Source organism: Lutra lutra, chromosome 2, assembly GCF_902655055.1.
Source record: "Lutra lutra chromosome 2, mLutLut1.2, whole genome shotgun sequence".
NCBI lineage: Eukaryota > Metazoa > Chordata > Mammalia > Carnivora > Mustelidae > Lutra > Lutra lutra.
The window spans coordinates 58,538,794-58,563,600 of record NC_062279.1 but is presented as its reverse complement, the minus strand read 5'-3'; the positions used below and the strand labels follow the sequence as shown (position 1 = coordinate 58,563,600).

Below are 24,807 nucleotides of genomic sequence, written 5' to 3'. Positions count from 1 at the left end.
ACAAGGGGCACAGGGGGACGACAGGGACGGACACAAAGTGGGGACCGAAAGGGCGCAGGAAGAAGCCCCCACTGCCGAGGAGGAGCAGCTTTAAGATGAAGTTCAGGCTGAACAGCCGGGGGTCCCGGCTTCGGAGCCCCGCTGTAGAGCAGGGACGGAGGAGGTCACCGCGCCCACTCACCGCTGTTGCTGGTAAAGTAGAACACCATGATCTCGGCGGCGGCGCGGGGACTCCAGCGCGCAACAGCAGCACTCAACTCGCTAGCTCAGGATACCAGAGAGAGGCCTCCTGTTCCCCGGAACTCCTCGCGCACTTCCGGCGGACGTCGGGTCGCGTCATAACGCCAGCCGTTGGCGCCATCTTTAATCCTGGCGAGTGGGTGAGTGGGGGAAGGGTGCGGACGGGCTAATAACGTTCACTAGTTTGGGGGTTGAAGAAGGAAAGTAGATGGAGTTAGGACAATTCGTAGTTGGAAAACGCAGCAAGGAAATTCTATCCTCTTAAAAGAAAAATGCCTTTGGCCGACGTTGCTTTTAGAGTCACCACCAAGTGAGCGGTCTTATCTTGAGGCTTATCTGTTGTTCACTGCTACCCATCACCCCCTGATGGGCTCCGGGACAGCAGAAACCACTGCCTCCTTCACAGTCTTCCCTGCGCCAATCACAGTAGCTGGCACGTAGTAGAAACTTTTTATTTTGAAATGAACCCAAATGCTTCCACTATTCATATTCTAGCTCCGCCACTTACAAGGCGTTTGTTGGCCACATTTTGTGCTTCGCTAACCTGATCTGCAAAATGAAGATGAATACAGCAACTAATTCATAGGTTCTTTTTCCAAGGTGAAGTAAGTTAACAGGTGTAAATGGTTGTAAATGGTTTAGAACATAGTGAACGGTTGACTAAACTGATTTGTTAATGATATTCCCAGAGGTATATACTTCTTGGGGTTTGGACTCAGGACTGTTCTGCTGTAAACTCTATGATGGGCCATCCATTACCTGTGTGATAGGGCGAATTCCAAACCAATGAACCTTAGAAATATAACTGCTTTTGTCACGTGGGAATAATATTACTTATGTAAAGCTCCCCAGCTGTTAGTTTTGACCTGATGGTTTCTCTTCACTCCGACAGACTACGTTCTATGAAGAAAAGTGCATTCTTCAACCAAATTTATTTAGAACTAAAAATGTGCCAAAGACTCTACCAGGATCTGGTGACACAAAGAGTAACAGTAGCTCACAGCCCATGAGTACTTTAAGAACCACAGGGCTTCCCAAAGCAAGAACCTAGCTATATCCTATAAATAGTAATTGTTTTCGGGCCCTCAGTTTTAGTTTCAGTAAAATGGGAATGATAATACATATCTCACAGGTTGTGACGAGAAGTAAATGAAATAAAACTCGTAAAGGGTGTGAGACTGCCCGGCACGTCACAGATGTTTAGAGCCAAGATTTATTTATTTATTTATTTTTAATTTAGTTTGAAAAATTAAAAAAAAGAACTAGAAATCTAACATATTACTAATAAAAATAGTTAATGAACAAAGCTTCGAACGTTAAAGACAACTGCCTCGAGAATCTTGGGAAGGCTACTTTACAAAAACATGCTAAACCAGTAACCCCAGAAGGTGCCTCGACCTCAAGAGGGTGACTTTATCCGCCGAAAACTACAATCCCCAGAATGCATCTAAACCAGACCTAGGGAACGGAGTCCGGCGCTCCCGCAAGGGATTATGGAAGGTGTGGATTCCTTGCCTGAAGAGAGCGGTTCACCTGCCAAGGGCGGGAGAATCTTGGAGACCCCCTCCCAGATAGGCGGGGCAATGGCTAATGAGCGACCAATCACCGAGCCAGCCCTTGGAGGGTCTGAAAAGCGGCGAATCAAAACGCAGCGGCTTCAGCCTTCACGGGCGCGCGGTAATTTGAATACAGTGGAGGAGAAACGGGCTCCACCGGAGAGAGATTCCCGGCTTCGAACCTCAAGTGAGGGCTGCGGGGGCCGAGGCGCGGGGGGAAGACTGAGGAGAACGGGAGATTCTGTGGAACGTGCGGGTGAATGTCAAGGAAAAAGGGCTTTAGCTGAGGGCTTGGCGCCGCGGCGGCTCGAGACCGAAACCTCTCGGGGGGTTCTCCGCACTTTGAGGTCACCGGGTTTCCATTTTTCTGACTTAGGGTTTTCTTGTCTTTTTGCCCTGACAGGGTTTGAGGACAGGCGCGCTTTTCTGTCATACCTTTCTTCATTCCTCTCCAGAAGAGTCCTCTCTTAAGCAGGGGCTCGACCTCTGAGTTCCAGAGACCCCGGTTTTCTCTTTAACCTTGAAGTCCTGCCTGTGTTTTACTTTTTTTTTTAATGTACCTAATCCGAAGGAAGGAGGAGAAACTACTGAGCAACATAACCAGGCTCTCTCATGCTCGAGAATTAATGTGCAGGATTGTGTTTATTTTCAGCAGCGGGAGGAGCTCCTAGTGTTTTATAAACAAGGAACAAGCGGCTTGCTCTAGGCTCCTCAGGAAGATGGGAGAGGATTATGCTAAACCCATTTTCTTGCATGAACTCTGAAGAAAAAGCTAGAAACGGTCTCTGCCTTCACTGAGCATTTGGGCTGTTGAGGAAGACAGTTAAACCACCAAGAAAATGTGTTAAATGTCGTATTAAGGAAGTGTGGGGTCTGGTGAGGGAAATCACAGGAAGATATACCGGTAAAGTATTTAAACTTGGTGTTAATTAATCAGGCTAACTAAAGGGGAAAATGTGCCCTGAAATGGAATTTTAAAAAACAAACCAAACAAACAAACAAAATTTCTTCCTTGGTGGGATCATTTTCAGCTTGAAACAGATGTACTAATTCTACTTTTATTTCTTAATTGCTACTGTGAGGCAGTGTTTTCCTTTTTTTTTTTTTTAAACCTTCACAGTTTAAATATTTATTAAAGTGATTTTCTTTTTAAAGTACCTCATCCATCAAAAAAACTTTTTCAGACTCTAAAAGTATAATTTTGATACAGTGACTTTTATACATATTGGATTAATTTGGTTGTTATAATTTTCCTGTTGCTTTTAGGAGTTCAGTTAAGAAGATGTCAGCTTTTACTCCAAGAAAAAGGAAGCAGCATTCTTCAAACTATGAGAAGTGAGTCTCATCCCGTGGCTAGAAACTCCTAAAAAAGTAAAATCCACCTTTTTGTCTTTCTTATATTTCCTTTCTTTTTCTTAAAATCTCCATTATTCCACTTGTCTACTTGTGGCTCTAGCAACATTTTATTTATTTTTTTTTTAAGGATTTTATTTATTTATTTGACAGAGAGAGATCACAAGCAGGCAGAGAGGCAGGCAGAGAGAGGAGGAAGCAGGCTCCCTGCTGAGCAGAGAGCCCTATGCAAGGCTCGATCCCAGGACCCTGAGATCATGACCTGAGCCGAAGGCAGCGGCTTAACCCACTGAGCCACCCAGGCGCCCCTCTAGCAACATTTTAAATTCCAATTCGAATCTGGAAATACTGTAAACTTTCAAAATTAATTATTCAGTGCCTTTGGAGAGAATCAGGAAGAGCTGTTTTCTCTGACTTGGAAATGTATGTTAAATCTTTTATTACCTTCCTCCTTTCTGTTCTCCTATAATAATTAACATAGTGGTTTTCATTCAGTACTTTTCTGTGAACAATCCTAGAAAGTCTGTTTACTCACTGCTTACTACATGTTATAATAGGAGATAAATTACTCTGCACAGAACAGGCTTGAGAAGGTCAGTTTATTACATAGAATTAATAATTTTAGGGAACTTGTAGCCAGTTAAGCCTGGTGAGCTCTGAATATATGGCCAAAACTTAGAAATAGGTTTTAAAGCAAGGGCGTGCCACAATATAAAAGCTTTTTTAGGGGCGCCTGGGTGGCTCAGTGGTTAAGCCGCTGCCTTCGGCTCAGGTCATGATCTCAGGGTCCTGGGATCGAGCCCCGCATCGGGCTCTCTGCTCTGCGGGGAGCCTCCTTCCTCCCCTCTCTCTGCCTGCCTCTCTGCCTGCTTGTGATCTCTCTCTCTGTCAAAATAAATAAATAAAATCTTAAAAAAAAAAAAAAAGCTTTTTTATTAACAGTGTTTGTTTTTGCAAGCATTATTGGGAGTTTACTTTTGAAAAATATTTGAATGCTTTGGTAAAGACACAATTTGATAATCCTGTTTAATAGATAATGTGTATGGGTGGATGTTTGGTAGAGAAGATGTATTATTTTTAGTATGACATACAAATATGGTTGTTTATTACTTAGCAGTAGATTGCCATAAAATTGAAGCAAGATGATACTTAAAAATGGACTTTGTTTCTTTTCATAGCCTATTATCAGACATTCCATCAAAGAAATTAATTCTGGACTTTGCTGAGAATATACTTCCATCACCTGATCAAAATTACATTTGCCAAAGAAGTGATAACAGTGAAGAAAAGGCACATTGCTCTCAACAAGGCCATTTCCTTTCAAGTCCACTCGAAACAACTAAAAAAAACAAATTTCCACCTGCAAATCAAGGTTCGCCATTTAAATCTGCTGTGTCTACTGTATCCTTTTACAACAAAGACAAGTGGTACCTCAACCCACTAGAAAGAAAGCTGATAAAAGAGAGTAGATCCATTTGTCTAAAAACTAATAATGAAGACAAATCTTTTCCCGTTGTGACAGAAAAAATGCAGGGAAAACCAGTCTGCTCCAAGAGATTGAATAAAAAACCACAAAAGAGTTTAACTTCTAAGTGTCAACCAAAATATAAATGCATCAAGCCTCTATCAAAGAATTCTAAAAATTCCAAGCAAAATCGAGTGGCCTATAAGCCAATTATAGAGAAAGAGAATAGTTATTATTCAGCTCAAAATAATCTGAATGCTCCTCGGGTTCTAAGCCAAAAAGTCAAACCACAAGTTACACTTCAGGGTGGAGCGGCATTTTTTGTTAGTAGAAAAAAGCCCTGTCTTAGAAAATTGTCTCTGGAAAACAAGCCATCATTGGGACTCACACAAAAGAATATATCAGAAGTGATTGAAGATTCTGATGTAGAGACCGTCAGTAAAAGAAAAAAATTTGAGACAAGGCAAGTGCCAAAGTGCTTGTTACTAGAAAAAGAACCAAACGTCGAGCTGCTTCATGCAAGAAGTAAAAATGAAGAAAAATTAATAAAGGTAAAGAAAACCAAATATGTAACTTTAAAAATAACTAAAACTTCAGTATACGTAATATATATGTATACATAACATGGTTGAAAAAAATTTTATTTTATTGTCCAAAGGACTGTTTTATGAAGCCAAATAGTATGTTTAATCACCATAAAAGAATATAGGGGCAGGGTGGAATGATGGGATTTTTGCTCTCTTTTTTGGCATAAGGAAACCTAAACATTTTCTTGCATTAGGTATGCATTTCATTAAATCTCCTTATTACTAAAGTCCAGAGAAGCTTAGCAATTTTTACTTGGTAGTATTTTTAGAAAGTCGAAATAACAAAACCAGGGTAGTAGTTTTTCAGTGTATGAGCATATTGCTTTGTTTGTTTCAGCTCATTATTTAAAGTGCTAGATTGTAGAACATTTAGAGAAGACAAAGTACAACTTTTTTTTTAATACCTTGTTTTTGCTGGCTAAGCCATGACATTATGATTTTACTAATTCTTCCTATTTTTTCTGTCAAAAAACACCCCTATATCTTGACTGGAGTTTTGGGTTTTGGTGATATAAGTGTTTAAGTTTATCAAAACTGATCAGATTGTATACTTTATATCTGTGGACTTTACATAAATGTACCTAAGTTTTTAAACATGCACAATTCAGGGTAAAATTCTCAATTTAGCAAAACCAAGTGGTGGTGTGGGGGGTAGTTTCTGCATTTCCACCCATCCATCTTCTGGTTAGTATTCTCCTTATCTGTTTGGTAATAGAGAACATTTATACAGAGACCTGATGAATTCTCTGCAACTGTCTTTTTTGCCTTATTTTCTTTTCTGAACTTCCTTTTGAGGGGCTGGGTATTGGGTTCTGTCTAGTTCTCAGTAATCTTTGAGAAGCTGGGTTTTTGTGCATCTTAAATTTGTGAAACTGAGCTCTGCTCAAGATTCTTAATATTTCATTAAATACCTGCTAATAGTATTCATCTCACCTAGCCAAGGATGAATCCTCTTCTCATTTGCGGGTACATCACCTTTCCCCAACTCATTATGGTGCCCTGAGAAATGGTGAACTGATGTGTTGTCCCATTTCTACTGAGATGTAATGGTCTTGAATAAGAGTTCTACTTTGATCAAAAGGAGTTTTTTCCTTTCCCTCCAAGCTACATATTCTGAGTCTTACCAAATTAGTAGTGTTAGTGAAATACTTGAGAGTGTTTTCTACTTTGCTTTTCCCCCCTTCCCTGCTACTGCCCAAACAGGTAGGATTTGGAAGTCTCTCCAGCTACTACAGAGTGGTTTTTGTTTTTTGTTTTTTGTTTTTTTGTTTTTTCCCCTTGGCTGCCTCTTTTTAAAGTTCATGACGAAAGGTTGTTCCTTTCAGTTTGGTGGCTGCTGGGGAAATTTTAGCCAATTTTTTTTTTTTTTTACTTCATTATCATAGAAGGGATGTTTTATAATCTTCAATCTACCATCTTTACCAGGAAATGTAATATGTTTTTGACAGGATGACAATTACAGTATTAAATATGTGGCCTCTATCTTTTAAAAGATTATGTACATTTAGTAAACAGGAAATTTCCTTAAATAGTCTGAAAATTGAGGATTTAAAATCAATTTAAAAGTGTAATTTATAATAAACTTGTTATTTTGCTTTAGGAATAAATCTATTGGGATTCATTCATGAGATAGAAAATAATTAAGAATTATAACTTTCCTTTAATTTTCCCTATTTATTATTTTCAGGATTCATTAGATGGAGTAGTTTCTTTAAGAGAATGTAAACCTAATGAAAATAAGTGTTTTCCTTCAGAGGATTTTCTCAGTGAAAACAAGGCGGGTAAGTAAGAGAAAACTTCTCCAAATGAGTTTATTTACTTGTAATGATAATTCATGTGTCAATATGGAATTATATACTATAATATGTTGTCGGGTTTTTTATTTAGTATGTAGCTTCTGTTTTGTATCTTTGTGTTTATCTCAGTGACACTGTTTTCAATGGTAAGCAGTGCGGTGCATTTTGAAGACAAGGAGAACTTGGGCTGGAATTTAAGACAAAATACTGATGCATAATTGGTCTATGGGATTTGGCCAAGTTACTTAGGCTCCTTAGAACTTGGTCTTCTCATCACACCTACCCTACCTATCTTTTACCCAAAATAATAGGAAGGAGTAAAAACGATTTATGTTATATATATGTGATCAAAGCCCTGTTGTAAATAAGCATAATTTACAAAACCATAGAAAGAACACTGAATTGGGCATCGGGAACCTTAGGATTTTGTCTAGGTCTGCCACTATTTAACTGTGTGATCTAGGGAGGAGATGTCTAAAGTAAGGGGTTGGTCTTCATTTTTAAATTTCTCTTAGTTCTGAAATCCCATTACTAACTTGTGGTGTCATTGTTCAAATAAACAGTATTTACTAAACTATGAATATACAGACAGGTTAATTAACATTTTATTTACCAACCAGATTCTTGGTAACTTTACCTTGTTGGTTATATCTGTAATTTTGGAAATAAATTAAATTCTAGGAGTATATATGTTGACTATAATGAGAAAACTGCAGTTTATAGGAAGAAAACAAAGATAAAACTAAAAGCATAATCTGGAACAATAGCACATAACAGGACTTAATGATATACACAGAAGGATTGTTCATAATGATAATTCTGAAATACACTGTTAATAACTAGTATTTAGTAGGTGCTGAATTTGTGCCAGGCAGTGCTAAGTGTTTAGTATGGGTTGTGCTATTATTGATATAATAGAACATGTAACAGAACAATAACGGTTTTCTCTTTGCAGTAGTTATAATGTTTTCTTTCTTTTTTTTTTTTTTTAAAGATTTTATTTATTTATTTGACAGAGAGAAATCACAAGTAGGCAGAGAGGCAGGCAGAGAGAGAGGAGGAAGCAGGCTCCCTGCTGAGCAGAAAGCCCGATGTGGGGCTCGAACCCAGGACCTGGGATCATGACCTGAGCTGAAGGCAGCGGCTTAACCCACTGAGCCACCCAGGCACCCCTAATGTTTTCTTTTAAAATAAATTTATTTCAGTACACTAAGTCCATTTAAAGAAAAAATACTTAATGAATAAAAAATAATACAGATGGCATAAGGATATGGTAAAATTCATAAAGGTAGTATACAAATGGTAAAAGTTTAATTAGTACTTCATAATTAGTTTATCATTTCTCACAATAACCCTAGGAAATGGGTTTGTATGCCCATTTTATAGAAGAGGAAAGGGACTTAGGTTAAGTAACTTAGCCACAGCGAATCAGACCTGTTTTGGCCTTGTTTCTAGAGAATGAGCTCTATTTTTCAATGTGAAGTTTAAAGTTTGCTTTTTTCTATGCAGCCCACTTGCAACATATTTTTCTCTAGTCAACTACTATTTTAACTTCAGTCTTTAAAACTTTTTTTTTAAGATTTTATTAATTTGATAGAGAAAGCAGGGAGATTGGCAGAGGGAGAAGCAAGCCCCCGCACTGAGCAAGGAACCCAATGTGGGGCTCTATCCCAGGACCCTGAGATCATGACCTGAACCTAAGGCAGACGCTCAACCGACTGAACCACCCAGGCCTCCCCATTTTGACTTAATCTTTATGAAAAGTGCTGTCAGGTTTTTTTGCATATGACTGCACCATTTGTTGACTGTCCTTTCTCAGCTTAATTACCTTTGCTTCTTTGTCAAAAGTCGGTTGGCTGTATATGTGTAGGTCTGTTTGGTGCTGTTTTGTTCCATTGATCTGTTTGTCCTTTTGCCAATACCATATGGTTTTGATTAATTGTTGAGTCTTGAAATCAAGCGATTTGAATACTTTGGTCATATTAACGTTTAAAATTTTATGATTTAATGCTTTGAGTTTATGTTATAAATTATTGTCATTTTTTTCCCCTCCCAGTTTCTCCTGAGTCCATTGTTTATCCCATCTTCAGTGTGTCTCCAGTCAGTACAAAAAGGTGGGGATTGCTCTTCTTTAATGTTTAAGTTGTATTTAATTTTGGGTCCTCTGGGTATCTTTTTTTCTTGTGCTCTTTAATTTGGAGAATATTTTTTTTCCTCCCCACTAAGGGAATATTGAAAATAAGATGAAATCAGGTCCTGTCATAGAAACTTCATAAGAACCTAAGAGATGAGAGAAGGGAAAAATCTTTATGGGTTTGAGCAATAATAATTGTTAGCATTTTTTTTAAATAAAGATTTTGTTTATTTGAGCGAGAGAGAGCATGAGTAATGGAGAGGCACAGAGAAAGAGGAAGAAGCAGGCTCCCCACTGAGCAGGGAGCCTGATATTGGTCTCAATCCCAGGACGCAGAGATCATGACCTGAGCCAAAGGCAGACAGATGCTTAACCAACTGAGCCTTCTAGGCACCCCATTTTGCTAACATTTTTATACAGTACCTGACCCATAGTAAATAGTTTATATCCTTTATCTCACTTGATTCTTACAGTAACCTAGAAGGTAGGTAGTATTAATAATTTCATTTTCAGCTGAGGAAACTGATAGTAATTCAGTTACAATTGCACAACTCTTAGGTGTAACAACTTTTAATAGCCATGATTTGAATCCATATCTGAATTAAAGCCCGTTCAGCTATATTGACTTTCCTGGGTGATAATGTATTAATAATAGTTCATGTTTAATAAGCATTTATAACTTCACGATGTAGGTACCATTATTACATTATTACCCCATTTTATAGACTGGGAAACTGGCCAGAGGAGTGAGTAACTTGCAGCAGTTCAGTGCTCTTATAAATGCCAGGTGAAGCTACCACTATCCTAGTCAAAGCTAAGACTGGGATGAGGGAGCATTGGCAGGTGTGAGCAGGATAGGTGGAAAAGCTCTGGAAAAGAAGTTTCTTATAGTCTGAACATCTTCCTAAGTAGTTTTACTCCTTCTTTCCCCACTGGATGATAAATAGCAAGGTATTGAGCAAGGAGCTTGTAACTAGGTTCTACTTTCAGAACACCTCAACTTCTGTCACCTCAGAGACTGGGTTGGGTAGACAACTTTCCCTCTTCAAAGGCCATATTCCGGGTTTTTGTACATTTCCATTTTTTCATCTATGTCTTCTTTCATGACTATTTATTGCGAATTGAAACCTGCCACAATTGGCTAATAAAAATATATACACTAATCTAGCCTAAGGAGATATTAGGATACTATTGCTTGGATTGCTCAAAATTTATCTTTATGTAGGACCCAAAAGGTCAAATCTCATCAATCCATTGTAGTTTAACCTATGATTTTTAATTTAGGTAGGTTACAGATTCTCCAGGCACCTTGTCTCACATTTATTTTTTGTTCAGTCACTCATTTGGCCAACATTTATAGAGTACTATGCTGTACTGAACTATACTGAGTTTTGGAGCTGTGAAGATAAATAACACATAGTCCTATCATTGAAGTTATGGTTGGAGGAAGACAGGATTTAAATGAGTACATGTAATAAAGTGTTAAAATTACTAAGGTAGTATAAGGGGGGGTGCCTGGCTGGCTCAGTCACTTGGGCATTTGCCTTCGGCTCAGGTCATGATCTCAGGGTCCTGGGATTGAGCCCTGCATTGGACTCTTTGCTCAGTGGGGTGTCTGCTTCTCCCTCTGCCCCTCACCCCTTGCTTGTGCTCTCTCTCTTTCTCTTTCATAAATAAAATTATAAGAAAAAGAAAGAAATAGATTGTGGTCATACATGCAGGGGTGGGAAGAGCTGAGTTCCTTAGCAAAATTTGCATAAAGAGGAGGGGTTAAAGCAACCTCGAGAATGTGTTTTATTTTGCAGGTGTGTACCATTAGAGGTATGTCAGGTCAGTTTAAAAGCATCATATCTAGCATTTTTTTTAAAGATTTTATTTATTTATTTGATAGACAGAGATCACAAGTAGGCAGAGAGGCAGGCAGAGAGAGAGAGAAGGGGAAGCAGGCTCCCCGCCGCCCAGAGAGCCCGATGTGGAGCTCGATCCCAGGACCTTGGGATCACGACCTGAGCTGAAGGCAGAGGCTTTAACCCACTGAGCCACCCAGGCACCCTATATCTAGCATTTTTTAAAAGGAATAATGCATCTCTCACAGTTACTTATTTACAGTAAGTTATTTAGTGGAAATTTTTTGTTTTTAGTTTTATATATGTGTCTATATTGGTCAAAATGTAAAATACATTTCTTACCATAATGCCAAATCAGTCTGAAAAATATTCATCTAGTCAAATGATAACAGGGTTGGTTGGCTTAGCCTTAAAGCACTGGACAGGATTTTTTCCAGTGTTTATTTGTTTGTTTAACTTGTTAGTTTTCTCTGAATCTCTTGCTTTGGGCCCTTGGTTTTTTCCTGCTAATTTTCTTTTACCTCTACCCTCCACAGATTTTTATTCCTTTCATTCTTGGAAAACCAAGGTCCTTTCATTATAAGACAAGAGTTACAAACTTGGCCTACAGAGATTGGTGAAGAGTGCATACCTCATCTAAAAGAGCATGTACTCTATTAGTTACATTCTTTGAAGAAATAGTGGTCTGGTGATCTTATAGTGTCTCTTGCAATATTGGAAATACACATTTTTAAGTGAAGTCTTTAGATTTTGAAATATTGGTAGCTAATCCAAAGTTTTAAACATTGTGTAAGCCAAACAAAACATACCTGCTAGCTGGATTTGGCCCAGTTTACAACCTCTGTAAGCCAATCCCAACATTCTTTCCTAATGAGAACAGGTTGCCTCAACACCATCTATCCAGCCAAAATATTTTTTTCCTAAGTATTTGAGAATAATGGAGTGGTGCATTTGGTATGAGGACAAGTGAATATATTAGCCTCACTCAGCTGCTCAAGTAAAGAGTTGTTAGATCATGAAATGCTGGTGGCTGACTTCCTATGGAACTGTGAGGTTCAATAATAAATCTGCTTATTTTGTATGGTGTTATTTTGTATGGTTGTTACCGCCTACGTGGGTAGTATTATGCCTACATGTCCTAAAATTTGGTAAAGCAAAAAAAAAAAAAATTTTTTTTTTTTTCACTTTTTAAGAAGGAAGTCAACTTACAGCTATGTATGTATATCTGATACTTTCGGTGAGAGTCCCTTGGATTTTGAGTTAGAAAACAAGGATTTGTGTCTTACTGCCATTCTTTACTACCTTGCCTGGATGAAACTACTGATCTTCTCTGAGTGGGTTTCAGGTTTCTTATTGTTCTGAGCCATATTCATTAAGTTACTGTCAATAAAGAGCAATAAAAATTGCAAGGTTCTCTGCAAGTATTATGTACATATATGTTTTCATTGTAAGTCCTTAGACATTTTTAATTTATTAAATAATTAAATGCTATTAAATATTAAATAATAATTAACTTTCATTTCAAAGATCTTTAGTTGACGAACAGTCTTCTGTGAGACCCATCGTATCTGCTAACTCCTTGAAACAGATCAGTGAGCAGAAAAGTACTAATACCAGAGATACAAATAAAGGAACAAAAGAGCAGCTCATCATTGTGAGTAAATTTAAAACAAAGCTCCTCCTGTTTTGTGGCTCTCACATACAGAACATGAAGTCAGACATCTTGGCTTAGCGTAGTTAACATGGTTTAGAGACATTTTGAGTTTTGTAAATGCCAGCTTTGTTGTAGTGATAGCCTTTAAAGCTAGTCGAGTAGATTTTCAGACTCATAATGTTAGACAATGCTAGTAATTTAGTAGAATACTGATGAATAAGTTGTCTCCAGATAAGGAAAATTATTGGTGATCCACAAAAGATGTAATGAGCATAGCCACACTGTATTAGACCTGGGCTTGGCAAATTATGGCCATGGACCAAATCTGAACTATGGCCTGTAAACTAAGAATAGCTTTGACGTTTTTAAAGGGTTGGCAAAAAGAAAAAGAGAAGAATATGAGACAAAAAGAGCCTAAAATATTTTCTGTCTTTCCCCTTGGAGAAAAAGTTTTCCAGCCCCAGTATTCATTCAGAACTTGGTGTTTTTAGTAGCATTAAGTATTGCCTTATGAGATAAAATGGAAATTAATAAGCCATACAATTGAATATTCCTAACTATCCTATAGTCATGAATTTATCTGTGCTTTTTCTGATCTTTTATTATGTATTACATTTGGTTTTTTTTTTATTAACTCTTAGGGCAAAGAATTTTAATATTCCTAATCACTTAAGGAAAAAGTACTATATAACAAATATACAAGTCCTGAGATTTTTGCCCTCCCCTTTGAAATAAGGCCTTTTCAGATCTCTCATTTAAGAGCTTAATAAAGAGGCTCTGTTGTTCGTCTTAACTATTGCCTTTATGATTTGATTCCTTCTAGAACTATGGGTCCAGGCAAGGAATCTTGATTTTTTTATACCATCAAAGAAACAGTTTCATTTCTTTCATCAATTTATTGCATTTTTAGGTTTCTTCTCATTCCATTATTTTTAGGAGATGGGGGAAGAGCGTATAGTAACCAGACTTTGATTTAGTATCTCACTCATGCCGGCATAAAAGAAAAATAGGGAGAAATTTGAGTGAGTGGTTACATGAACTAAACATAGAGCTATTTGTGATATGTTTAAGATGGGCTTTCTCTTTTTCTTTTCCCACATACAGGACGCAGGTCAGAAACACTTTGGAGCCACCATGTGTAAGTCTTGCGGCATGATCTATACTGCTTCCAGCCCTGAAGATGAACTGCAGCATGTTCAGCATCACTACAGATTTCTGGAGGGCATCAAATACACTGTAAGTCAAAAATAGTCTTTCAGTTTGGTCTAAAAGTAAAACTGCCTTAGAAGATATATTTCTTTTAAAAATAAATAAATATATATATGTGTGTGTGTGGGTGTGTATACATATATATTTTTTCTTTTGCTTAGATGTTGAAAAGGCATATATGATCCATAAATAATACCATCTGTAGTTTTATTGTCTTAATATTTGAGGCTGATGATACTCAAAAGCTGAATTTTAATAAAAGTGCCAGTTCAAACTTTCTATCCTAATATAAGAGAAGTATTGTTCTAGGTTGAGTGAACACCCTATTCCTAAGTCTAGCCTTTTGAGCAGAGCTGAACGATGAGGATACAAAACTCAAAGACTTGAGGAAACCCTCACTTCCCTGGACCTCCTCACTTTACTTTCTTTTTTGTAGATAGTCTGACTTCTCCAGACTCTTTCTTTTCTCATAAGAGAAGTTCCATCTTTTTATTAAGCACCTTTCTAGTCCAGTACATCTTGTTATTTATTGGCTTTGTGACAGTTCCTGCTACTCAAATGCATTTCCTTTTTTCCTCTATTTTTAGTGTGGTTTATTAAAACTGCTTATTCTAGCCCTCCCCCACCTTCCTACTGCTATTAAATCATCATTTTTTCTCTATATTGCTATGAAGGGCTCTTTAATTGACTTCGTCTTATTTTGTAGTAAATTATGTACATGTCTCCCACCAGGGTGTCAGCCTCCTGAGAACTGGCATTTTATTTTAGGCATCTTTTATTTCCCTTCTCACATTCCTTTACATGGATTGTGTCTTTTTTCGTAGCATTCATTGTTCATCTTTTTGTTCTCTCCAGACTATTTGATGATTTTTTTCCCCCTTCTTCAAATTAAACTGTGACTTTTTTTCTTTTTGTCAGGGCTGGAAAAAAGAACGTGTAGTAGCACAGTTTTGGGATGGGAAAATTGTGTTGGTCCTGCCACGTGATCCAAGTTATGCTATTAGAAAGGTATGGAGCATTAGTTTTTTAATCCTTATTCTCCTCCTACTCCCTCTTTCTCCTCTCACCAAGAAATCAACCTAAGTATAAAATACTATTCCTAAGAGCTAATCCACTTCAGTGCACATGCATGTATGACTTTCATTTTGGTTTATACAAAACTAAATTAAAAATTATAAGACAAAATGTCAGTAAAAGATTAAAGAAAACAGTTATCTGTTTTATCTTTTACCTTCATTTTCACTTATGAAAGATAAATTAAGCTTTTTAATATTGAGAAATTGCCCCCATAGTCTTTTTCTGTATTGGTATTGTCGTTTCTTGGGCGGGATGTTGTGCCCCCAGTAAACAATGAATAAAGCTGAAACAGTCTCTTCTGGCACTTCCCACTCCTTGCTCCCCCAGGAGTCTGCATTTCTTTCCGCTGAGAGTGATCTATAAAATCGGTTTTTCAGACCCTGTTTCCAGAGTGACAGATACGTACATCAATAGTGAAGTAATTTAGGGAGTGTGTAAATTTAGGAAATAGAGGTAAAAGAGGCTTAAATGATAGTAATCATAAATTAATCTCTTCTCATGTCTAACATCGTTAGGTAGAAGATGTCCAAGAACTGGTCGATAATGAATTGGGCTTCCACCAAGTTGTTCCCAGATGTCCAAACAAAACCAAGACTTTTCTCTTCATATCTGATGAAAAGAGAGTAGTTGGGTGTTTAATTGCAGAGCCCATCAAACAGGTATGGTATATGTCTTTTAAATTATTGTCATAACATGTGAGCAAAATAAAGCAGTTGGGTGAAATCTCAATAAGCATTTTAAGCATGCTACCATTAATGACTTTTTTCCCTACTAAAGTATTTTTGACCATGTGGATAATTGAAGTCATTTATTTCTATTAGATTTGGTATTTTGTCATATGTAAGCAGAGTAAGTCAGTCTTATGTTCATGTAGTCATCTCCATACCTGGGCTGTAAAATACAGGGATTTTAAATGAGCAAATCTATAGAGCCCAGATATTGAACATGTGGCTTAATGCAGGTTAATATATCTGGTAAAATAATTATTGTTCCTTAATTAGCATCTATTTTAAATGCTAATTAGCAATGTTCTTGAAGAAGAGTTGGCAAACTTTCATCCCATGGACCAAGTGAAGCCCACCACCTGTTTTATAAATAAAATTTTATTGGAACATAGCTATGCTTATTTATTTCCATATTATCTAGGGTTGCTTTTGTAACAGAGACCACATGGCTCAAAGTGCCTAAAATACTTACAACTTGGCCTTTCACAGAAAAAGTTTGCCAACATTTGTTCTAGACTAGAGAGTTTTTGCCTTCAAGGAGCTTACAGTATAATCTTTAGCTAGAGAGGACTGTAGTTCAAATGTGTTCTTTTTACCTGACTTTATAGTATTCTACCCTTATGTCTCCTTTTAAAAATACTGTTTCAATGTCTTAAAATGAAATTAGCATAAATTTATCCTTTACCTTTGTATAGGTCTTCCCTTTCTCCTCTCATTTCTACAACCTATTTTTTTTTTTTTTAAAGATCACATGTACTTATTTGAGAGAGAGCATGCGCACAGTCGGGGGGAGGGGCAGAGGGAAAGGAAGAACCAAATTCCTGGCTGAGCTGGGAGTCGGCTGCAGGGCTCAATCCCAGGACCTTGGGATCATGACCTGAGCCAAAGTCAGATGCTTAACAGATGGAGTCACCCAGGCACCCCTCATTTCTACTATCTTTATTGTTCTTCCTTATTTTCTTTTTTTAATCTGCCTTTTCATTGTGTATATATGTGATACCCATAAATATGTGTGTGTATGTGGAAACGTGTGTGTGTATATATATGAGATATATACACAATATTTGTGTGTATATATATGAGATATATACAGACATATCCACATATACTCACACATAATATAGGGTGTCTTGTGGGTTTATCAGAAAATGGAGAGAAAAGTTACTGGTTTGTATTAGTGATCAATTTGGCCTTTTCTTTCATTTTAAGGAAGTAGACTATTTATGTAGTGATGATAGGCAAATACAGCCAAATATATTCTCTTCTACTTTTTATTTCTTACTTCATTCAAAAGCAAAGTTTTCTTGATGTTAGTTAAAAATTAAGTACCCACCTATCAGAATAGCTACATTTAAAAATAGTGACAATACCAAATGCTGGCAAAGATGCAGGGAAACTAGATCTTTTAGACATTGTTGGAGGAATGTAAAATGTTAAGACTGCAAAACATTTGGCAGTTTTTGTTTGTTTTTTTGTTTTTTTTTTTTAAGATTTATTTATTTCAGAGAGAGGGAGAGAGTGCCTGAATGTGCACCCAGTAGGGAAGGTCAGAGGGAAAAAAAGAGGGAGTCCCAAGCAGACTCCATGCCAGACCCAGTGCCAGTGCAGGACTCGATCTCACAACCCTGAGATCACAACCCAAGCCAAAGCCACGAGTTTAACGCTCAACAAACTGCACCACCCAGGCACCTTGGCAATTTGTTAAAAAATTAATCATACGTTTTTCATATGACCCGGCAATCCTACCCCTGGGCATTTATCCCAAAGAAATGAAAACTTACTCTACACAAAAGCCCATACCTGATTTTTTTTTTTTAAACAATTTTATTTATTTGACAGAGATCACAAGTAGACAGAGAGGCAGGCAGAGGCGGTGGGGTGGGGGGAAGCAGGCTCCCTGCTGAGCAGAGAGCCCGATGCAGGGCTCGATCCCAGGATCCTGAGATCATTACCTGAGCTGAAGGCAGAGACTTAACCCACTGAGCCACCCAGGTACCCCCCATGACTGAATGTTGATAGCAGCTTTATTTGTAGTAGTCAAAGCCTGGAAACAATGAAAGTATTCTTCAGTAGGGAATGATTACACAACTGGTACATCCATACAGTGGAATATGACTTAGCAATAAAAAAGAACAAACTGTTGATATATGCAACAACTTGATAGATGTCAAGCGCATTGAGCTAGTGAAAAAAAACATCTCAGAAGGTCACCTGATGTATGATTCCACTTAAATGACATCCTCAAAATAACAGAATTATAGACATAACAGATTGAAGTAGCCAGGCCTTAGAGATACTAAAGGGAAAAAGGTGGGTGACACTATACAGAGGTAGAAAGAGAAAGATCTTTGAGATGATACAGTAGCTCTGTGTACGGGTTGGCTGTGGTGCTACTTAAATGAATATACAGGTATGATGAATTGTTCCCTGACATGGAACTATATGCATACATTATACCTATGTTAATTCCTTGGTTTCGCATTGTATTTTTTCTTTTAAGATTTTATTTATTTATTTGACAGAGATCACAAGTAGGCAGAGAGGGAGGAGGGAAAGCAGGCTCCCTACTGAGCAGAGAGCCTGATGTGGGGCTCGATCCCAGGACCCTGGGATCGTGACCTGAGCTGAAGGCAGAGGCTTTAACCCTCTGAGCCACCCAGCTGCCCCTTGATATTGTATTATAATTAGGAAAGATATAACCACTGGAGGAAACCCAGTGAAGGATACATTATTTCAAAATAGAAAGTTTTAAAAAATCCTTAAATACCAACCAAATTTCATAGTATTAATTAATATGCAAAAATCTTCCTTAGTTTTATCAGTTTTTTTGGATATCATAAATATGGTTGAGGCTGGAGAGAATGGGAGAAGTTTATGTACTGGATTAAAAGTAAGAGTCTGAGGGCGCCTGGGTGGCTCAGTGGGTTAAGCTGCTGCCTTCGGCTCAGGTCATGATCTCAGGGTCCTTGGATCGAGTCCCGCATCGGGCTCTCTGCTCAGCAGGGAGCCTGCTTCCCCCTCCCTTTCTGCCTGCCTCTCTGTCTACTTGTGATCTCTCTCTGTCAAACAAATAAATAAAATCTTTAAAAAATAAAAAGTAAGAGTCTGATTTTTATAATTTTTTAATCAGAAGGAATTTCATAATGGTATATAATACACTAGAATGTAGGAATATCTCAACACCACTAGTTTTTGTTTTTAAGCATTGTGTGACTAAATGGATAAGAATCCAAAAAGTATCAGAATTTTAACATTTTTGGTGAAAGTATATAACAGGATTAATTTTAGATACTTAAGTTTTCTTTAAGGAATGGCTTTTAAAAAGAAATATGAACACAGCTGTTTTTGTTAGCTCTAGATGTGTCTGTATATCATTGCAGGCCTTCCGTGTCCTTTCTGAACCAACTGGTCCAGGATCCCCAAGCTCTAAAGAATGTCACCGGGCTTGGCAATGTTCAGATGTACCAGAGCCTGCAGTCTGTGGAATAAGTAGAATCTGGGTCTTCAGACTGAAACGAAGAAAGCGCATTGCACGACGATTGGTAGATACTCTCAGGTAAGAAATAAAATAAAATGGATCTAGACCCAGATTAGCTTTCCCAGAACCTTTTCCAGCTTGTGAGTCAAAGGGAATGAGTCAAAGGGAATGATGTTGTTAAGACACCTTTGTTTAAATATTACCAAAGTCAGGCTAAGGCAAGTGTTGGCACTGGGCGGAAAACCCAGTTTAGGGCACAATATTCCAAGTGTGAAACATGATAACCCAGAGCTACTGAAACTACCTGTGGTGAAAAACTAGCTTAATTATATACCAACCCTTTAATAAAAACAATAAAATGAGACGAATTGCTAGAAAACGAGAAATATAAGCCCAAATTTTTATTAGATTCAACAGATGTAAATAAAAGTTAACATTGCAATAAATGCAATTTATACAAACAAAATTCAAGTTTAAAAAATAACTATAGAAATTGTACTTGTTCATTGACTAGTGTGTGACCAGGTATAATTAATGAAGACTTTACTATAATTCACGGGTGCAACTAAATGTAAAAGTGAATTAGCAAGGCAGCCCACAAAATGGGAGAAAATATTTTTTTTTTTAAAGATTTTATTTATTTATTTGACAGACAGAGATCATAAGCAGGCAATGAGGCAGGCAGAGAGAGAGAGGGAAGCAGGCTTCCTGCTGAGCAGAGAGCCCGATGCGGGGCTCGATCCCAGGACCCTGGGATCATGACCTGAGTCGAAGGCAGAGGCTTTAACCCACTGAGCCACCCAGGCGCCCCGGGAGAAAATATTTACAAATCATTCATTTAATAAGGGTCTAGTATATCCAGTATATATGAAGGAACACTTACTACACAACAATAAAAAGACAGGTAGCCCAACTTCAAGATGGGCAAAAGATTTCAGTACATAGTTCTCCAAAGAAAAAATACATATGGCTCCTATCAGGGATTTGCAAACCCAAACCACAATGAGCTACCACTTCACACTCAGTAGCGTGATTATAAGTTTTTTTTTAAAGGGGGAAAATAACAAATATGGGTCAAGATATGGAGGAAATTGAAATCCTTGCATGTTGCTGATAGGAATGTAGGATGGTACAGCTACTGTGGAATAGTCTGGTAATTTCTCAAACAACTAAACTCTTAACTGTATGACCCAGCAATTCTATTCCTAAGGTATATACTTAAAAGAAATGAAAGCATGTGTCCATATAAAAACTAATACATGAAGCTTCATAACAGCATTTTTTGTAAGAGCCAAAAGTATAAATAACCAAATTCATGATTAACTGATATATATAATGTGGAATTTCCATGCAATAATACAATGGAATATTATTTGGCCACAAAAAGGAATGAAGTATTAACCTGTACTACAACATGGATGAACCTTGGAAATGGTATGCTAATTGGGAAAGCCAATCACAAAAAAACCCATATTGTATGATTCTATTTACAAAAAATACCTAGAACAGGCAAATCCATAGATAGAAAATAGACTAGGAGTTTCCAGACTAGAGTTTCCAGGGACTAAGGACAAGGTGAGTGGTGAGTGACTATAGATAGGTACAGGGTTGCTTTTTGGGGTGATGAAAATGTTCTGGAATGGATATTGGTGGTAGTTTCACTGTTGTGTGAATATACAAAAAAAAAAACCACTGAATTGTACGCTTTTAAAGGGTGAGTTTTATGATGTATGAATTATATCTCAATTAAAAATAGTGATTTGCTATTTTAAATTCCCAGCTGCACATTTTCAACTAACATTTAATTATTTGAAGTTTCTTCCATGACAGATGAACTTAATTTCTTCCTTCTTCATGTACCTACCTGATCTAGGTTGGCTGGATGAGTTTCGCAAAACTTACTCTCTTGACCCGAGATAACAGGTTACAATCCTGTTATCTTTGACCACACTTTGACCAGACCAGGAACCAGGCTTCGAGTAGCACTTGTCTAGAATTTTGAGTCCTGTACACTTTTTAAAAACAAAACCACTACGGGATCCAGTGTTGGGCCATCATCCTACTCCCCTACACATTCCTTATAAAGGGGAGCAGTGAGAAAAATTAGTGTCTGTAAGATTTTTGACAGTTAATTATAAACTATCTCTATTTTCTGTGTATTAAGAGATGCATGCCTTTGGCATGGGGAATATGAGACCGTCTTCATATGGGAATATGGGGAATAAGACTATCTTCACCAGTCCGTAGTATGGTGCTTCTCAAATGTAAACGTGCGTATGAGTCACCTGGGGATCTTGTTAAAATGCAGGTGTGATTCAGAGATGCTAGTGGGGCTTGAGAATCTGCATTCCTATGGGGCTCTCAGGGGCTGATGAGTGTTTCTGGTCTGTAGATAGTACTTTGGGTACCCAAGCAATAGGTTATCCATAAGCAATAATGAATAAAAATTACATTGCCTTCAATGAAAAAATAAAAACACATCCATTTGAGAACATCTCTTTCTTTTCACGTCCATGAGTTAAAGCTACAGGCAGCATAATTGGCAGCTATCTTGTCTAAGAGGAACTTTGGGCTCAACTCTCTCATTTATAGAGGCAATACATATTTAAATCTTTGTAAGAGTCCGATATTGTTCCTAGTTTTATCTAAGAAGCAACTGAGGCTCACCTGGGATTATTAATACACGTCTACACTGATAGGCAAATAGAAGGACAGAGTTAGGGCTCAAACCCACAGATCTAATGTTCTCTCCATAGCTGATACCACTTATAAAGATAGTAAGACCTGTTCAATCAAACCAATATTTTGCCTTGGATTCTAGTAAATTTAGCAGTAAACTTTGTATGAAATTGCTTAGTATACCATATGCTTGTATCTTCTAATTGAATCCAATCTTTAGTTTTTTATTTTTTGAACTAATTTCAAGCCTATAAGAGTAGCAAGAATAGTAAAAAGAAACCCTTATTTACCTTTGCCCAGATTCATCAAGTTTTAACATTTACTTTCTTCCTGAATTATTTAGAAGTGAGTTATATACATTATGCCTCTCAGCTCCTCTTACTTCAGTGTGTATTTCTTGAGACCAAAGATAAAAGGTAGTCTCTTTCATAAGCATACTTCAGTCATCAAACACAGGGTATTGAATGGGAATATAATGCTTTCATGAATGTATAGTTCATATTTCTCTGTTGGCATTTGTCTCAAATGTCCTTCATAGCACTTTTTTTCCCTGCCAGGATCATATTGCACATAATTGTCCTAGCTCTTTCGTCTTCATCTTCCTTCGCTTGGACCAGTTTCTTAGTCTTTGTCTTCTATGGCATTGAAGAATTTGAAGAGTACTGGCTGGTTATTTTTGGAATGTCCCTCAATTTTGTTGAATTCTTCTAACCATTTGATTTTATAACTGTTAATCCTAGCTGAGCTGGGTCAGGAGAGTTGTGGTCAAATACAGGTTAGCTTTTTTTTTTTTAACAGGTTAGCTTTTGCCTCCTTAAAGCTCTGAGCGTGTGAGTGTGGTTGAGGAGAATAGTTGTTAAAATTATTGATGGTGGTTTTTTGGTTTTAATGAACTGTGGCTTTTAGTCAGCAATATTATTGTCTATTCATTGCTCATCACCATGGATCCCCCAGCATCAGCTAGATGACTTTTATGGTTCCTTTTGCCTCTCAGCAGAATTTTTTCTGGACCTCAGTTTGCTCATCTGTGAAATGGTATCATTAAACTTCCATCTCTAAATCTAAGGCATTAAATCTCTTTATCATTTAATAATTTTTATTTTAATCATGGGTATTTAAGGGGATTGAAATTTTATAATTGGATTGCTTTAAATAAATTATAATGATTAGCCAGAATTTTAAGTTTGTTCCACTGTTAAATTATCTTTTCCTCTTTAGGAATTGCTTCATGTTTGGCTGTTTCCTCAAGATTGACGATATAGCGTTTTCTGACCCAACACCAGATGGCAAGTTATTTGCAACCAAATACTGCAACACCCCTAATTTCCTTGTATACAATTTTAATAGTTGAAGTCAATGTCTATTATCGGGCAGTTACTGTGTAGATGAGTTCAGACAACCCCATGTCATATAATGTGAACTATTTGACAAATATCAAAATAAATCTGTTGAGACACACATACACACATAAACCTGTATCAGTTTTGTTCCTTATGAATTGAAAAGTGAGGGATAAATTTGTTAAAAATTATCTGGGGATTCAAAAAAAAAAAAAAACTTTTTGGATAATATATACTGACTAGCACTGGAATCCTTAATTATGAAACTTTGTAGCTATAGCTGGAAAATGGTGCCTCCTACTAAAAACATTGGCAAAGCAAGTTGTTTCCACAGATACATGACCATTTTATAAAGCATACTTTTGCACCAGGATTATCTCATGCCCAATCAGAAGCAAATAGCAAAATTTAAAGATGGGCAAATAATTTCAATGCCTGGTCTTTAAAGTTAATTCCTGAATTCTGTATAAAGTGAGAAAGTTCTCACTTTATAGATATCAGCTGGAGGAACTCAGTTTGAACAGATATAGAAAGTATTTTGAATTTTTAATTTGTGAGAGGGCTTTTCCATCTTTATGATAAAGAATGTACAAGATTTCCATATCCTTTTATGTAGAACAGAATTCTGTAGCTTAAGGTTTTAATCCTTTCAAAAATCCTATTAAGCAAAATGTACCTGTCACTGGATCTGATTACTGATAAATGTAGTAATTGTACTGTTGTCATTTCATGACTTTTGGGAGTGTGAAAATGCTCATTGTGCTGCTTACCTTCAGTGCGCTCATTGCTGGGGATTGATGGCATTAACAGAATGGACCCCCAGTTTTATTAGATGATTCATATGGTTATATTTTTAATATGTTTGCGTGTTTAAAATACATCTGACTTGTTCTGAGTCTGGCAAATGTGCTGACAAAGTCAATAGTAATATATAACTGAGGTCAGTAAATCAATGTATCTAGGTGGAAGGGGCAGAGAATGTGATGACATTATGTAAACACATCAGTATGCACACATTTTTCTAGTATAATTCTTGGATACTTACTTTGAAGAGCAAAGAATATTATTTTGATTCTAAAATTCATGTAACTGCTTATCTGGTGGTAGGACTCTAGGGAAATAGTTTTCCAGATTATAACTCTAGAATCAGTTCATCTTCATTCTTCTATTTGCCTGTAATTTAACATGTTCCCCAGACTTAAAAGCCTGGATTCCAAAAAGAATGTGGAAGTGTTAAAATGTCTGTAATATGCAAACATTTTAATGTTGTTTTCTGCACTGCTGTTTTAAATATTTTATTTAAAAATTTTTATTAACATTATTTTGCTTGCTTAATGCTTTGTGATAAATCAATTAAAATTCCTTTCAGTGTTCTCTGTCTGTTATCTTTTTTTTTTTTTAAGATTTTATTTATTTATTTGACAGCAGGAGAGATCACAAGCAGGCAGAGAGGCAGGCAGAGGGGGAAGCAGTCTCCTCACCGAGCAGAGAGCCCAATGTGGGGCTTGATCCCAGGACCCTGAGATCATGACCTAAGCCAAACGCAGAGGCTTAACCCTCTGAGCCACCCAGGCGCCCCTCTGTCTGTTCTCTTATACAACCAAATGTATTGATTTTCTTTCTAAATTATTTTTGTGATTATAGAAACAGTACATGCTCATTGATTG

The 24,807-nt window shown here is 37.2% G+C and overlaps 2 protein-coding genes across 4 annotated transcripts in view; one reads left to right on the top strand and one right to left on the bottom strand.

Moving 5' to 3' along the window:
- Positions 1–325, bottom strand: part of CCDC25 (coiled-coil domain containing 25) — a 41,402-nt gene extending 41,077 nt beyond the window's left edge. The window contains exon 1 of one of the 2 annotated variants that reach the window (XM_047717503.1): positions 182–325. The gene's annotated coding sequence lies outside the window, so the exon portion shown is untranslated. The remainder of the gene's footprint in view (positions 1–181) is intronic. The other variant, XM_047717505.1, reaches the window with a different exon arrangement.
- Positions 326–1,516: 1,191 nt separating this feature from the next.
- ESCO2 (establishment of sister chromatid cohesion N-acetyltransferase 2) lies at positions 1,517–23,258 on the top strand. 2 transcript variants are annotated; one of them, XM_047717501.1, is made up of 11 exons: positions 1,517–1,983; positions 3,063–3,131; positions 4,328–5,165; positions 6,889–6,982; positions 9,054–9,111; positions 12,506–12,632; positions 13,737–13,868; positions 14,760–14,849; positions 15,434–15,577; positions 19,024–19,199; positions 23,019–23,258. In XM_047717501.1, the coding sequence occupies exons 2-11, from the start codon at positions 3,079–3,081 to the stop codon at positions 23,149–23,151; spliced, it is 1,845 nt and encodes a 614-aa protein (XP_047573457.1). In that variant the 5' UTR covers positions 1,517–1,983; positions 3,063–3,078; the 3' UTR covers positions 23,152–23,258. The 2 variants fall into 2 exon arrangements, with proteins under 2 accessions (XP_047573457.1, XP_047573458.1); XM_047717502.1 differs by lacking the exon at positions 1,517–1,983 and adding an exon at positions 2,061–2,143.
- The last annotated feature ends 1,549 nt before the right edge of the window (positions 23,259–24,807 follow it).

What these genes read in the sequence shown, in the direction of transcription:
- ESCO2 (XM_047717501.1), top strand. Translation starts at nt 3,079, where the DNA reads ATGTCAGCTTTTACTCCAAGAAAAAGGAAGCAGCATTCTTCAAACTAT. An exon ending in TCTCAGTGAAAACAAGGCGG is followed by an intron (nt 6,983 to 9,053) that starts GTAAGTAAGAGA and finishes TTCCCCTCCCAG; the next exon opens with TTTCTCCTGAGTCCATTGTT. An exon ending in CAAAAGAGCAGCTCATCATT is followed by an intron (nt 12,633 to 13,736) that starts GTGAGTAAATTT and finishes TCCCACATACAG; the next exon opens with GACGCAGGTCAGAAACACTT.